This window comes from Engystomops pustulosus, chromosome 4 (genome assembly GCF_040894005.1).
Source record: "Engystomops pustulosus chromosome 4, aEngPut4.maternal, whole genome shotgun sequence".
NCBI lineage: Eukaryota > Metazoa > Chordata > Amphibia > Anura > Leptodactylidae > Engystomops > Engystomops pustulosus.
The window spans coordinates 87,315,568-87,332,269 of NC_092414.1; the positions used below are offsets into that span (position 1 = coordinate 87,315,568).

Here is a 16,702-nt window from a genome sequence, read left to right on the forward strand (position 1 = left end):
TTTCCATCTTAGCGAAAAATCACGAAACACATCTTATTCAAATGGCTGCCAAATCCAAACTGACTAAATTAATCAGTCTGCAATTTGTTTTGTCGTCGTTTGATAGATGGCAGCACATGATGATAACACTAACTTTCCTCAGGAACGCCCTCTGTCATCAATCACGGGTATTTATTGAACCGCCCTTGTATCTATTCCAAAAGGAAGGTCATTTTTGATGTTATGGGGCTTCCTTACAAAGTAGCCCAAAGCGGAAATGAGGAAATGTTTTCCTTATCCCATCCTGGAAGACTAATCTGCATATTTCCCAGAATCCTCCAGTGGAGCATCAACTGCTAAAAGTCTCCACATGCCTGCAAGACTGCCTTAATTGGCAAATTTTCTTTAAGGAGATATATTATTTCCTGACTACAGGAGGTAAAGTGCTAGGTCCAAGTAAAACAGACTCTTATTTCCCATATATCCTCCTTTATCACTTAATCAGTTAATAGAAAAAAGAGGTCTGTGAAAGCAATATAAGCAATGTGATGTGGCATTTTTTGTGTACACGTACATTGAATAGAATGTTAGAAATATTACAATGAACACCAAGCTTCCAGCTGGGCTGTTCATTAACTTCCCAGTGTGCATCCATTGTATCTCGTAAGACAAACAGTAATTTTCAGATCAGTGTGCGGGAAACGCAGAGGCCTTGCCTACTATCCCCTTGACGTTCCAAATGTCATGGGTAATACTTTAAATTATCTGTTTCGCATATTACAAGCTTGTTGTGTTTTGTGTGTTGTGTGTTGAGAGATTTAAAAATTCCCTTCTTTATGTACAGTATGACAGAGAGAGTTAACTCTCCCTCTCACCCTCTCACTCTTCCTGCAGTCCACGGCAGCCAAGGATGTGCCACTTTAAAGTTGTGCGGCACATCCTGGGCCGCAGGAGAAGACCTTGAGCCCTGTGTGGGGGCCCTGGGTGTATTCCATTTTCAAATCAATTTTGGGAGCAGCCACGATTCTGTAGCACATGGTTTAAAGACCCGACTGTTTTGATTTTGGAGAGTTTGTAGAATAAATTTATTTTTGGAAAGTAGACCGAGCTTCCATATTGCTGCTGAACGTCTTATTTTAGAAATACAAGCAGTACATGAAAATTACCACATGCCACGCTGTCTGTGCCAGTTGGCTTGTGAAGAAGGGGAAATCAGAACGCTGGAAAGATATATTTTTTTTCTTTTAAGTTGGCTGGAGTTAACAGCTGTGATGTCTTTTAAAACACCTTCACTATGATGAAACCGATGAGGCTTGCTCCTTCTTGTGCGGGTGAGGAAGATGTTGGCTATTTTAAGTGTATTATTAGGTGTGTGCCTGTGTGCAGAAGATTTCTGTTTGTTCTAGAACACAGAGATGTGATGTGAAGCACTCAAGGTCAGATGTGGTTTGTGTAGCTGGCGGTGCTTCATATGACGGCCACCCACTTTGGATGTCATTTTCTATGTTCTAGTTAATCTTATGTACCTGTAGTGTTAATATGTTTTCCCACACTTTGTTCTTGCTGTGCAGTATTATTCAGTTCTCTTTGAAAATGTTCACACGGTTATACGTTAGGAAGCATTCAGGCAGCTACATGGCACTGCGGGCACAGAAGGACTCCCATGGCTCCCAAATTTTACCAAACGCCTCTACTCTATTAATGAGGGAGTTTATCATGTGCTCCAAATTTTTGCATATTTGTTGATGGAACATTACGGAGAAATATTAAAGGGTCTAGTCGCACTCTGGAGCCCAACAACTCATACCAAAGTTTCCAATACCAAAAATATGTAAATCATTAGTAGATAAATGCTGATCAATTTTTTAGATTGTTGAGAACAATACACCATGTAAAAGGGTTTACACCCTTTCCCTTATTTACAACTATATATACAATGTGTTGAAAATATCAATCGCCTTTTGTTTCCACATTGTTTTCTGCGTGTATTGCCCACATGGTAGTGAACTTGGCATTTGATCTGAAGATTTCATCTTTTATTTGACATATTATTTTTTTTTTTCAGAGATAAGAGCTCAGCTGGTTGAACAACAAAAATGCTTGGAGCAGCAAACAGAGATGAGAGTTCAACTTCTTCAGGACCTCCAGGACTTCTTCCGCAAGAAAGCAGAAATTGAAATGGAGTATTCCCGGAATCTGGAAAAACTTGCTGAAAGGTTCATGGCTAAGACCAGAAGCACAAAGGATCATCAACAATACAAGTGAGGATTGTACTTATTCATTGTTATTTTTTTCTTAAAATGTAAGTGACCTGTTTAATGGAATGATAGACATTTATAATGCAATTCAAATGGACACTTGGCCATGGACAAGTTTTTTTGACCGGTCATAAAGACTGAGCACGTACCTGAAGCCCTTGGTTTCTGTAGTCATCCAAAGCTGTAACTACAGCCATAGCTCTGGATGAAGGGAATGAGAGCCTCCACTACCAAAGGGCAATCCTGCCCAGAAGCCAAAAATCATTACGCAATAGATCTGGATGTTTTTTTATTTCTACATTTTTGTAGTGATGGTGCATAAAAAACACCTGATTTTTTTTTTTTAAATAATATCAGTAAAGTTGGAATTTTAAAATGATTTTTACATTGTGCTGAATCTCCTTTATAGCAGCCCTATGCCTATGGTGACAGATAAGTGTCGCATGGCCCATGTTAAAGGTGCACCAAATAAATGTGGTGCACTCAGTGGGAGCAGTGCAGGGGGCACGAGATTCATGAAGAACAGGCGCCACAAATCCTGAATGTGGTGCCCTCTGCACTCTACACAGGCAAACTGCACACAGTGCATAGTTCTTATTAAATGTGCCCCTTTTGTGTTTTTAAATCTCCAATGCATAGGCGGCTTTAGCCATATTTCGATCCTTTGAGTTCTCAGCTTTGGAGATAAGTGTTACACATGGGACAAGAGATATTTACTGATATGTATTTATATTTGAGCCTCATCTCTAATTGTTACTTGGGGCCTCCTGGATTCATATTCGCGTCTTCCCCTGCAGCTGTTTTGGCATGTAGGGGATTCCAGAGATCGCCTGAGTGGAGCAGCCTGTTCTGCTGAACAACTCCAGGGTGCAGGGATAATGACATCTCCGCTGAAGTTATTTCAAGCGCTCAAGGCTCTGCACTTGTCAACAGATTGTCAGCGGCCAGCTGTTGACCAAACTATGACTTGTATGTGTAAATACTACACATCCTTAAAGAAACAACAGCTGAATTCTACATGCTATGCATGAATTGTTACCTAATACCTGGCTGAATATCCGTCTCCACACTGCCATGCCAGTGCTTTACTGCATTCTTCTAAACTTACATTGACTTAGCCCCTTTTAACAGGTTATATGAAGGTTTTATTTTCTTAAAGCTTATGTCACACTAAATTAAAATACCTTTTTTGAGGAGTATATTAACATGAGGAGTTGTTCAAACACTTCTTTAAATAAGTGATATCTGGGCATATATAATGTTATAAATGGAACCTGTCAACTTGTATATTCACCACAAACCCCAAAGAGTACCTTGTCTTCTACTTTGTTAGTGTCCCAATGGTGTTTTTATAGCTTCTGACACTAGCTGGTTTTGGCCGGTTTCACCGCATGCTGGACCATCAATGGCTTGCTAATATTCCCTCCCATAGTTAACTTTATTTTGGATCAGAGAAGCACAAATAAAACTAATTTTTGAATGAATGCAGGAACGTTTACTAGCTGTAAAAGCAACAATCAAACACTTACAAAGTGGAGAACAAGATTCTATTTGGGATTCGTGGGGGATATCCAAGGTGAAGGGCAGAAGGGCACAATAAAACCATGTATTACAGAGATGAGAGGTTTTTGCATTCAGGAAATTTCAAAAGATAACTTTTATTGCACAATGCGTATTGATCCATTACTTGTGTACAGTGCACCAGAGGATAGATCCAATAAAAGTGATCTTCGGAAATTCCTTGAAAATGGTGCCTCTGTTCTCCGTAATGCATGGTTTTATTGTGCAACCAACACAACAAATGCGTAAACGGTGGAGCTAAAATTAATCTGTGGTGTGGTCCAGGACTGGGAGCTCTCCTTCACTCCCCAAACGGATCATATGAATAGTGTCCAAGAGCAAAACTGACCACGCAAGTTTTCTGGATAAAATCTTCCTTTTACTTCATAATGTCTCGTAAAACATTCACATTTTTTGATAAATAGACCATATATTCACTATGATAAAGTTCAAAGAGCTTGCATTTTCAAACCACAAGGTAGCGTGAGTATGTTAACATATTTGTAAACTTATTTGTAAACTTGCATAATCAGTCCATCCTTTGAATGTCCTTTTAAACAACTCATTTATCCTGGTGCATGGACGGAGACCCTAACTCCACCAGACGCCTCCCAAAAGTGCTGTGAGCACTGTGTTGGTTTTATTGTGCCCTGAATACTCCTAATAGTGTGCAGGGTGTACCCAACACAGGTTTCTACAGAATTCCTGGCTGGCACCTTATATTTTGTTTCAATATTACTTGAAATTTTTCAGAAACCTTTTTATCAACATTTTAGTATTACATCCAGTTAGTCCTATTTTCAATCTAAAAAGCTCTACATTTCCATATTGATAGATCTTACAAGGCCCATGGTGTGTGCAATACAGTGAAAGGTAAATAACAACAATAGTAGCAAACCATCCAAGAACATTTAACAACCTACACTTAATATCTTTATGCCTGATTATTTAAGACGTCGTCCGATTGATGTTCAAAACCATTTATTTCTCTTTTAAACCATGAATGAGATATCTAGAGGGTCACAGGCCTGGTGAGTGGGCCACGGTTTCTATATCTGCCCAGTTGGTTGGCCCTTCAGCAGGCCACACGCTAACACTCTCTCATCGCCAAACACTATGTTGATCTCTTTCATAAGCTCTTGTATTGTTGGGGGGGCTAAGGAAGTAGGTGATTTCTTGTGTCAGGTAATCAAATTTCTAGCTATGGTAAATCCTTAGCATAACAAGGTGCTTTGAAGATATGGAAGGGAGTGGAAGTCCCTATGTATGAGAGCTTGCAGCGGATTAAGGGGCATTTGGGTGTACCCTAGTTGTTCCAATAGCCTATATGTCTCTTCCCAAAAGGTACATATAGCCGAATATTCCCATAAAAGATGGTATAGTGTCCCCCTAGCTCCACAGTTCCTCCAACACAAGTTTGACGTTTTCGGGTATACTTTCTGAGTGTACACTGTAGTACAGTTTTGGTTGCGTTCTCTACTTAGGCGCTTGCTTTTAAGGGATTTATGAGTAATTGCCAATGCTTTCTCCCACGATTCAGCTGAGAACTGCTGTTGCAATTCTGCCTCCCAGTGTCTAAATGGATATGACTTTAAGAAGGTCCTGTGGCCTGATATCGGATGAAAAGGCCGCATCCCCCTGTTATCTTGCCCCAATAGCAGCAGCACTACTTTGGGGTTGTAACATACCACTCGCTGCCTCACCGACTGTAAAATGTGTTTAACTGCACAGATTATATTTGAAAGGGTGATTTAGCTGATATGCTTGTTTCATTCACTACAAGGGGAGCGTTTTATCTTATCTGCCTTATGATCAATACGTTACCCTTGAATCATCTGCGCTTTGTCTCTTCTTTATTTTGTTACTGAGGACTCCTGGAACTTCAGGAACCCCAGCATTCCTAGTATCCACAAAGTTCCCTCAAAGGCAAATGAAAATTAAAAGACATATAGTATTATATTCACACCTTGCCATGTTGTTACTGCTACTGCCACAAATACATGGAAAGGTTTTTGGAAATGATATCCAGGGTTATTACATGACTTCACATTGAGGGAACCCCTGTAGTATGTAGAAACCTAAAACTGTTCCCTTCTGTAGAGTTTTTACTTCTCCTAATGTACACAACAAAGGCAAAGTTCCCAATGATTTTTCTATTTTATTGATTACCTTCCCTTACCTGCCAGCCAGAGGCCAAAGGGCAATCCATTTGCCTCCATCTGACTTATTAACACTGAACATGTTTAGCATTTATGTTGGGAGAATTCCTGCCATAAACACTAAATAATAAACCACAATATCTCATTTGAATGAGTTTTTGAGGGTTGTCTCAAGGTGGGATCCCCAATCATAGATTTGTGCACACAGGTAATGTGTCTGGGGCTTTAGGGCTATAGATTAAAGGAATTTTAACTAGACATTAGCTTTTTAATCTTTTGTTACCTGGGAGTAGCTATCACATTTACATCTCCTCTGTGAGAACAAGCCTTTGAGAACAAGACTCCTTCCAAATTACTAAGACATTGAGAAGAGTGTTTAAAGATCCCATGATTATTTAATGACAGCTACTTTCTCCTGGCGGCCACATTAGCCGGCTGCTCCTGATTGTTCTAGGATTGGGCTGCGACTTCTGGGAATGCGGAGAGAGCACAACAAACTATAATATTTGTTTTAGCTCATATTTTCAAAACCGGAGCTACTATATTCTTCCTGATAAACAGGTCATCTTTTTCACGATGGTCTACATGTCATTTATGTCTTTAATTTATTATTTATTGCTCAAGTGACGGCAAGTAGTGGGAGTGACGTATCATATGTCAGTGATGGGGAATTACCATATCTATTTTGTAAGCAAGGGTGACCGGTGAGCAGCAGGATCCTGGGGTGGGGTGGGGGGTGGACAAGACTGACATTTTACTGTCAAAATTGATTTGTAATTTTTCATAATTTTGCCACAAATTAGCACATTTTGGGGGTATGATTACTAGTCTGTAATTGGCTCCAGAAAATAATACAATTATAAAAACTAAGGGATTTTGCCCAAATCTTTCTACTTGGAGTTCTATTGTTCTTTTTACGGGTAATGATTGTTAAATTTATACACTGTAGGGTTGGATATCTTTGTCTTTGTACATATCGATGTACATATTAGTTGGTCTTGATCTATAGAAGGATTGTGTGTTACATTTACCTGTATATATTGGTAAGGGGGCTATGATGACTTTTTATTTTGGGATCTTAAGTTACCTACATTAAAGGATTGATGATAGAAGTGCCTAATTAGTCTCTAAATGATTGTAGATACTCATTGTATGGCATCCTGCAACAAAATGGAAGCCCATTTGATAATAAGCGCCTGTCACCAGAGGCAGTCAGATGTGTTTGGACTTGATGTTGGTGAAGAAGTGACTGCAGCCCACCCAGGAAATGTTTTTCACCTATGTTAAACCATATAATATTTCCACCGTAACCTCATGTTACTTCAATTCCTTTTAAGTTATTAAGACAAATCTAAGCAGCTGTCCAAACACGGGTAGAAGAACATGACCTAAGCTTCTTCAAAACATGAATAAGAACATGACCTAACTTTCTGCTGATTTGTTCTGCATGACCACAAGGAGTCAAGTAAATAAGTGTGAAGCCATCTTGTGGTGTCTTTTCTGACTACGTATTAGAGGATTGTTCAGACATAAGAAAAATGTTCAAAAATGATGTTTTCTGTATTATTTTAGAAGACTGTTCTTGTATGTTGTTCCATCCACCACACAAGATCTCTAAAGAATATACCGTAGATCATAATATATAAGTTATGTCTTCAGCTGGCACAAAGCCTTGTGTAACACTTTTCATTTCCGCTCAATGTTGTGTCTGTAATCATTTTTAGGACATATGGCACATTCTCAGACTCTCTTCACACCTACTATAGTGACAAAACTGTCTGTAAAGAAAATCTGTTTTTCATTTTCTCTGTCCAAGAAGTGATCTTTTTGAAAATTTACAGAGCACTAGGTACTTGTAATATTGAAGAAACAGATATTATACATAAAACTTTCTCAGGCATTACATACCCCAATTGCTTATTCTGATGTCTTCATCTAAAATAGTTTTGTAATGTACCGAAAATCCTATGATTTACTGGTTTTGAAACCTACAATATTGAATATTTTAAGCCTTCGCTACTTGTGTTTGGGAACACCCCTTTTAATAAAACCAAAATAAGCACCAACTCCTGCAGGCACCCTTGTGAAAATCAAGCCTTTTGGGAAATATCCTAATCCTCCAGAAAATATTTTGTATTCGTGGTGTAAATTGCATGCAAGAGAAGAGTAAAGTGATTGGACAAAACAAACTCTGTTGAAGTTCACTCTATAAAATATTCTGGGGTTGCGTTCACACATAGCATTTGTATTGCGTTTTGAAATACAATTCAAATGCAACAGGGCGAGGCTTGGCCCAATCACATGCACATGTGATAAAGCACATACAATCAGTTTGAATATGTAAAAACATGGTTCTCTTTCCTGATTGCATGTGCTTTCTCTACACTGTGAGGTGAGCATACCTGACCACCACATCCATTTTGATAGTTGATAGATGGTTTCACAACCAATAATGTGCTCAACCTCCATTTAGATGATGTAATACAAGGATTGTTGAGGTAAGGCATCGGTGTAAGGCAATAAGGTCTTAGCTTGTGGTTTTATTCCCCTTAAAAGTGATCAATGATAAGTCTACACTGATCTATATCTTATATGCAAAATGTACATTTACATCCACAAATGCCCAGTAGGTATTAACCCAACAAGTCTAAAATGTCATGTCAAGTGTTTTGCAGACCCCTCCACCCGGAGATCACGTACTACAGTACTACACCAATCTTATCTTTTCATGTGTTTCTCTGACATATTTGAAGATTGTTTTGACTGGATTTTCTCCTAATGGTCTTTGATCTATCTTTCCATAGACTCAGAATTGGGGCTTAGTGGCTGATCTCGCACATTTAATCTCAGCTGTGATAAAAGAACTGAAAATGGGTTTATTTTTTTAAATAAATCTAGTTATATCCCAGTGATGAATGGTTGTCATAGTCTATACGACATTTCAGAATTAGTAGTGAGTTAATTATATCACAGAACAAATGACCTTAAGGACTTTACAACTTTACCCAAAGATGACATTTACTTGTGTGAGTCATTGACTCCACATTAAAGTGTTCTATTAGGACTTCGTGCTACAGGGTATCATTGACTGCAAATGGTTAATACGGTGTCTGTCGCCTTTTCTCCATTTTTTTTTTTTTTATACTGTAGCTGCAACGCAGGTGTGACCACCGCCTTAAGATATTAATATGTAAATGTGTAATTGACAGAGCACCCTTGAGCTGGCAGTATAATTATATGTTACATTTTAATGCGAGTATAACTAGGTCTGTTTGTTAGGAAGAAAAAACAAAACACATGGGTGTTACTTACACACTACGCAGTTCTTTGTACAATGCAGATGCATAGGTCTGCATCACAGGTGCAGAAAGAAAGCTCTGTAGTCTTCCAGGTCCTAAATCCATCACCCCTCAAATGAAAACAGAATTGCGTAGGCACTTAAAATCTTTCCAGACATGTCCTTCCTGGTGCGCGGTGATCTTTCAGTTTTAGATAAAATTCAGTCATTATATTCATACAAATAATCTTCTCGATGCAGCAGGGCTATGGGCATATCTGCTTGTGCGGCCTTTATCTTCTTATCATGCTCTATTTCTACAGGGAATAACAATCAATGTATAAGTGGGACTGCGTTACTTAAATAGAAGAAAATGGGTGCACCAGGAGAAGTGGCCCCTGTCCTTGCTGCGGCAAAAAGCTCATTTGCATTAAGATAAAAATGTACGACCGAAATGACAGAAACTGGGAAACTTAAAAGACATGCCTGGGAAGCTTATGAATTGTCCCATAGAATGCTGACTTTACTTGTAGGATGTTTCTTGGACTTGATGGGCTCCTTTTATAAGGGTTGCCCACTAATACAAAAGTTTTCCAGGTTAAGTATAAGACCCTAACTCAGTGGTGGCAAACCTATGGCACGGGTGCCAGAGGTGGCACTCAGAGCCCTTTTTGTGGGCACCCAGGCCATCACCCCAGCACACCAAACAAGACTCAAAGAATCTTCCTGCAGTTCCAAGCAACTTAAAAGATGCTGCTTTCAGTCATATTTTGATACTTACTTCACTACTTGGGACTGTAGGAAGAGGGAGAATTAGACAGGGCTGAATAATCTGTGTACAGAGGGAAACTGGAAAGAAGCTAAAATGATGAAAATTTTCCATCTTTCTATTTTGTTGCTCTCCTCAGGAGGCCAATATGATTGAAAGTTTTTGAAAAAGGAACAATAAGTTACTGCTTTAATTTTTGGTTGGCACCTCATGATAAATAAGCAGGGTTTTGGGTTACAGTTTGGGCACTCGGCCTCTAAAAGGTTCGCCATCACTGCCCTAACTGGTAAAATTTCTTATGTACAAATGATCCACCTGCAGCAGCACTTTGGACTATAATTTTGGATAAGTGGCCAACCCCTTTAAGGAAAACCTATTGCTGAGTGGCTTAATATTTTATTTTAGATCCAATCTTTGACCTATAATCTAGATGCCTTATTACAATATATTCATTTATGTGGTAAAACTGGAGGATAAGTGTCTACATTTTCTCTTATGGGTGTTATATTATACAGTTTGTTGGCCTGGTTGACTTTAACATTTATTAATTCTGTCTAATTGTTCTTTTTAGGAAAGACCAGAATTTGCTATCCCCAGTAAATTGCTGGTATTTACTTTTGAACCAAGTGAGAAGAGAAAGCAAAGATCACGCTACTCTGAGTGATATTTACTTAAACAACGTTATAATGCGTTTCATGCAGATCAGCGAAGATTCCACCAGAATGTTCAAAAAGGTGCGTACTACTTCCAGTATCCTGTCCTATTGGACAATTATTAGGACAAAATGATATTTATAACATTGAGATTTTTTTCTTACTGTTTTGTTTTTAATATATTTATGTAAAGTACAATAGATGACCATTGAATGTATCTAAAAATGGATTTTTAGTTTTTTAGCACCATAGAGTGAGATGTAGTGCGACCACACGGGAATCAAGCCTTTTATCACCAGCAGACAATGTGTTTCTTCCAAACTAGTGTTACATTTACGCACCCCAGGAATTTTCTCAGTAGCCAGAAAATAATATACCGTAGGTTCTCCTGATAATAGTCTGTAAATGGACCTTTCACTTGATGGATCAATGTTATCCCCGGTCCTTGTAGTCTGGAAATCAGAGAAGACTTGATTCTAGGGAAAATGGAATAAAGATGAAGTGCAGCTAGATGGACAGATGTAAATTATTAAGAGGCTTCCGTGAAAAGTATTCAGTATTCAGAGCCTGTACAATCCCTTTAAGCTTGGCAGTATAAACTAGAACAAGTTGGGTACATTAGTTTATACTTGGCACACGACGTGGTGGGAAGTTCTGAACGCCTCCTGAATGCACACGACGTTTAGAAATGGATTAAAAGCTTTTAGAAAACTAGCTCCTCAAAAAGAACCTCGCTTGTATGATTTTGACACTCGATATAAAGGGGCGTGGCCTCAAGATTAATGCCACCTCCGTTTCCACAGGGCAGGAGATAACTTGATCTGCTGTTTCTGGCAGGATCATAGAGAATGAATAGAGCAGCAGATGAAGCAAGTGCCCTGATGCTGCACAGAAGAATTATTTATAGTGAATAAAGGGGTGGTAGACTTGGTCAACCCACTGCTCTATACAGACTGGAGAACTACATTCTTGTAATTGCTGGCAGTCTGACCGCAACCCTTTAAGGCTCACAGCAAATATTATGTGCGGTCTGGATTTCACAAACTGAGTAATGTAGGATGCAAGGAGTCCCTGCTTCCCCACAAAACAGCAGCGCTTGCACTGGAATCATAATAACAAGGGGGAAGAAGAGACTCTTTGTATCATATTTAACTATGATGCTCTGAGTCCTGTCCCCAGTGTGGTCTGTCCATGAAACAGTACACACTGAATGGGCTGTGATTCATGGGCACAACCATGGTCGTCTGAAACTACCTTAAGGCGCCTTTGCACACGGCTGTGCGCTCGCACCTGGCTGTGCCTGGGTCTAGTTTAGCACCAGTTGCGTGAGTGGTGCAAGGCCCTGTCACTATACAGTGGCTAATACAACCATTCAAATGGATGACCATATTCCCCATTGAAATCAATGGGACTGTGTGCTAACTGTGATAAAAGGGGCAGCACACGACCATATAAAAACGTGTGCAAGGGGCCTAAGGTTTATAAATTTTGATGCGGCTTCTTAACTTTGGTGAGAATTGGATAGTGTTTTAAACATATACGCCTATAGTTACCTGAAATGGATGAGTTAAACACCTATAAATATATTTATCCCTCTTTTGGATTTCACTTCCTTTCTTTTCCATTACTTCAACTTCATTAAAGGCATCTAATTGAATTGCTGAAGTCAACTCTTTCTAGCAGATTAGCTGGTTTCTATTCATTATCACACATGCTAAGGCATGCATTCAGATGAGCACTGCAATCCACCCTGAAGGCTCAAATGATGGGGTTTCCAAGGACCTGGCTTCCTTGGAATTCTTCCTTCTCCTTCCAGCGTCTTGTTTGCATCTGTCATCTCTCCCTATTGGTAAAGTGAAGGGCTGTGCTGCTTGGAACACTGTGCTCTACTTACTTCCAATTCAGCCGGTTTGCATCCTTAATAGCTTGGTTTCTGTGCCCAGTGTAGCACGGAGGGCCGGAAATCCGAAGGAATGTGCCCCTAAAATAGGATTCTGTATAGCCATGCTGTGCTCAGTTGTTAATTGTACCAATCATGCCCGCTTAGGCTTTTTCATGCCTTTCCTGTGCCTTTGTCTATAAATGTAACAAGCGAGTGTTTGTTTACTGTCATTAAATCTTGGCAAACTTTATAGGATCGTACACACAGTGAAAGATGTCTATCAAGTTATGATCAGATTATACACTAGCATTGTTGCTGCTGCTCGAAACCATTTATTTGTATTAAATTGAATCAGCAATTTGCCAGTGTGTCCTGTGTGGTGGCATCATACATAAAATCAACTTAGAAGTGAGATGTAAATAGTTATATAAAGTCAAGGAGGCGGAGAGTTTAACACTGAAGTCATGGTGGGAAGTTCTGAACGCCTCCTCCTCTGTGATTGACATCATGCATTGAATTTCGGGAGATCTGTTTTAGTGATGTCTCTGGATGCAGGACCATCAATAATAGTGAAGGGGCTTTCTTATGAAGAGAGAGCTTCACTTCGGTGTTAAAATCTCCACCTCCTTGACTTTGTACACCAATTTACATCTCACTTCAAAGTTGATTTTATGGATGATGACATCACACTGGACCTTGAAACAAACAAAATCTGGAAGGTGTTCAGCTGCTTATTCATGTAATACTGGTGAAGGGAAAGTCTCCTTTCACCTTCCATTCCCAATCCATGTAGAGAAGGTTGCCTTCTGTTAAAATCCTGTTAATAATAGTGGGAAAAAATACCCTGCGCTATTCTTTCTGCTAATTACCTAAAGGGGGAATGGAATCTGTAAAATGCAGGTGTAAATTGAGCCTTACTTGAGCAAAAACATGACTGTGAGATAACATAAATGGTACATCTTACCAGCTCTTGTTATCATAATTGTGCTATTATTTTCAACCCTGCTCGCTGGCTGCAATTTAGTCACATTGCAACTGATGTGTGAAAATTCTGCCTTCATGAGAGCCAGCCATGGGCCAGTAATACATTGTGCAACAGATCTAGTACGGCTTTTTAGGAAAAAGTTATAATTGTGATTCACTTTTACTGTATGTTTGGAAAAACTACCAAACCAAACTACATATTTGCCATATTGCACTTAGGTCAGACTCAGAGCTAGAGCAACTCTAAACATTGTCTTTCTGCATTGGTTAATTGGGGTGTCGGGGGTGTAAGCCTTCCCCCAATCGTAACTATATTGCCTATTTCTCTGCTGATATTTAATATGTGAAAGCAATGTTACCTACTAGCTCCATTATACATAGTAATTTGTGATTGCTGGAAATAAAATTCTCCTATAACTTTGTTTATCCTGGATTTAATGGTCCAGTCATTGTAAATGGAGTCCAGATGTTCTTTAAAAGCCTTTGCATAACTATAAAGTAACCCCATGGTGTACGGCTGAGTTCCAGTTGTGAGATCATCATACTGCCTTTAATCTGTAGCTCTATATATATTCTTAATTATAGTCTATGGTGGACCCCATAATTAAGAATGAGTTGTATCAGTGGCACGTTTACACTTCTAGGGTTTACTTTTTGCCATTTGGGGGATAACTGATACTTTGTGGTGATTTTTCTATCTCATTTTGGTAGACTTGAAGAGAATAGTTCTGCCCAAACCGTGCCTCGTATATTTCTGCTGACATTGTCTCTAAATTGCTGGGAACCTTCTTCCTCAACCCCTCCAGAACCTATGGGAGATAACTAATTAAACTTGGCATTTAATAGACTTAAGAGGTTGTTTTATGAGTCTAATGTACCTGAATCAGTAAGTAGAACTGATTATTACCGTGTAATGTTGTCACTTTCATAGTGTAACCTGGTTATGCATATAAATTGACTTTTAAAGCCTTTTCACATTCTTCAAGTTGCGAGTTCTGTGGCTTGACCAAGGAATTAATCTTAACAGGATACATCTTTCCTATAGTGTAAGGATGGTTGAGTGCAGTTCGTACTGTGGAAATTTTATGCATCAGATATGTTTGCTTTGTTGTCATAACTTCATGCTCTTTCATCATGATCCTAAGTCTTTCATCTCCCAGCACCAGCTGTGTTTATTGTTGACATATAAAACTGTAGACTTTTAAAGAGCCACAGTGCAGGTCCACTGGGGTAAGTAAACTAATAGAGAATGTGGAAGATGGACATGGAGATCTAGACAAGCCTAGTGAAGTTTGCTGTGTGTTTATATAATGGGCCGTCCTCTTACAGGTTTCCTATGCGTAGCCTCATCTTTTGTAGTCCCTCATTCCATGAAAATTAGATAGGTTGGAAGCATTCTCCCGGTGTTCTGGTTCCACCAATATTACTAAATTGTCAGGAAGAACTGACAGAGGGTCAAGAGGAAGGTAGCATGATCGCATACTAACTTGTTGATGATTCATTTGAACTGTGCTTGTGGTAAGACAATTCTGCATCTGTAATTGAAGGCAGGAGATGTCTGTAGAGCTCAATGGGCAAAGTGTTTCCATTGTTTGTTTTATGTTGACTTTTGGCATCAGATAATACTATAGTAGCTTGTAAGTTCAATAAATGATATAATGGTATGTTTCATAGACTATGCCTTAAGATGAGTAACTTAAAGGGTGATGTAGATGTTGAACCCTGCAAGGTTTTCCATTCCTAAAGTCTGATAAATTTGAATTTTCTTCCTGTCCTCTATTTTCAGTAATTTAATATTTACAGAATTAACTTATGTATAAGGGTCTAGATTTAAGTGGGGGCACTTGATTACGCTTTCATTTTTACTGTAGAGTTTTAGCCAGAACCTAAATTATTCATTATGATTTTGCTGTAAATAATTTGGAAGCAATTTCCAGTTTGCTGCATATGATCCTTGCATGTCAGGTTTGCGGATGATTTCCTGTAACCTTATCAAGACTAAAAAGTCCATGGAGAAAAGAATAGGAAAGTTAATAAATATTTTCTAAATGTCAAGAAGAAGAATGAAGGCTTTCTATTACAATGCATTAATGTTGGAGTTTAAATTATCATAGAAGAAAAAGCTTTTTTGTATAGTTAAAGGAAATCAATCATGCGAAAATCTACAAATACTCACCCCTAATCCTCTTCGCCTTGATTCCTGCTCTGTCCTTCGCAAAGCTTGACTTATAATTAGCAGGATGGAGCACGGGACATGATGTCCAGCACTCTGGGCTGCAAATTATTATAATTAGTTTTTTAAAATGTGTTTTTTGCATGGTTGATTTCCTTTTAAAGTATTAAATCTGATTTTGACTAGATGACCAGAGGTCACCAGGAAACAGAGTCCCAGTGTAACATACCCCCCTTATAATATATAGTACAGTATGTCTGCTCCTATATTAGGAGGATACTTTTGTATGGACCCTACACGGCTACTGGGACGGGATGCAATTGCACCCCAATTCAGGCTGCTGTAGATGATCTTCCCTCGCCAAAAGCATGTCTTCATAACATTTTTGCCTCTGTTCCTTTTCATTTTTTAGTCAAAACTTACTTCAGAAAATAACATGTAATTCAAACATTTTTTTAATTTATAATTCTAACAAGTAAATTGGAAGATGGCAACATTATAAAAATGTTTAAGGTGCTGAATAAATGTGATTAAGGCATATGCATTGTACAGTCAGTCAGTCATTCAGTACCCTCAGGGAAAGAAAACTTAAATCATAAAAATGTGTAGTTATAATATAAATACATAACATTTTTAAGCCATATGTTACCATATGTTTAGTTCTCATTAAAGGGGTTGTCTAGGTATATAAAAATGTTATATATGAATGGGGGAGGGGGCTTTAAAAATGCTAAATGGCGTATATCTGCCTCTCTCCTTGCTCTTGTTCAGCTGTGGTACCGCCCATCATTGCTGGTCTGTTTGTATACAGAGGATGGTGGTTCTGTCCCGTGCAGCTACTACTGCCTGAAACTAATGGTGTAGCGGGTGTGGTCGAGACGGGACGGCCAGCCTTTGTAAACAGATACCTGGCCGTGACGTACGACACTGCTTGTGAATTGGGCTCTGGAGGAATATAAGTATATTCTGTTTATTGATATCAACCGGCGCCCAACAATATATAGAACT

The 16,702-nt window shown here is 38.9% G+C and overlaps 1 protein-coding gene across 6 annotated transcripts in view; it reads left to right on the top strand.

Moving 5' to 3' along the window:
• The window catches only part of SRGAP1 (SLIT-ROBO Rho GTPase activating protein 1), a 94,762-nt gene that overhangs the window by 39,641 nt on the left and 38,419 nt on the right, over positions 1 to 16,702 (top strand). For all 6 annotated transcript variants that reach the window (XR_011854894.1, XM_072146609.1, XM_072146610.1 and 3 more), the window contains exons 2-3: positions 2,045 to 2,240; positions 10,574 to 10,736. Coding sequence is in view for 5 of the 6 variants with exons in the window: in XM_072146609.1 (XP_072002710.1) it covers positions 2,045 to 2,240; positions 10,574 to 10,736 (359 nt within the window). In the remaining variant the exon portion in view is untranslated. The remainder of the gene's footprint in view (positions 1 to 2,044; positions 2,241 to 10,573; positions 10,737 to 16,702) is intronic.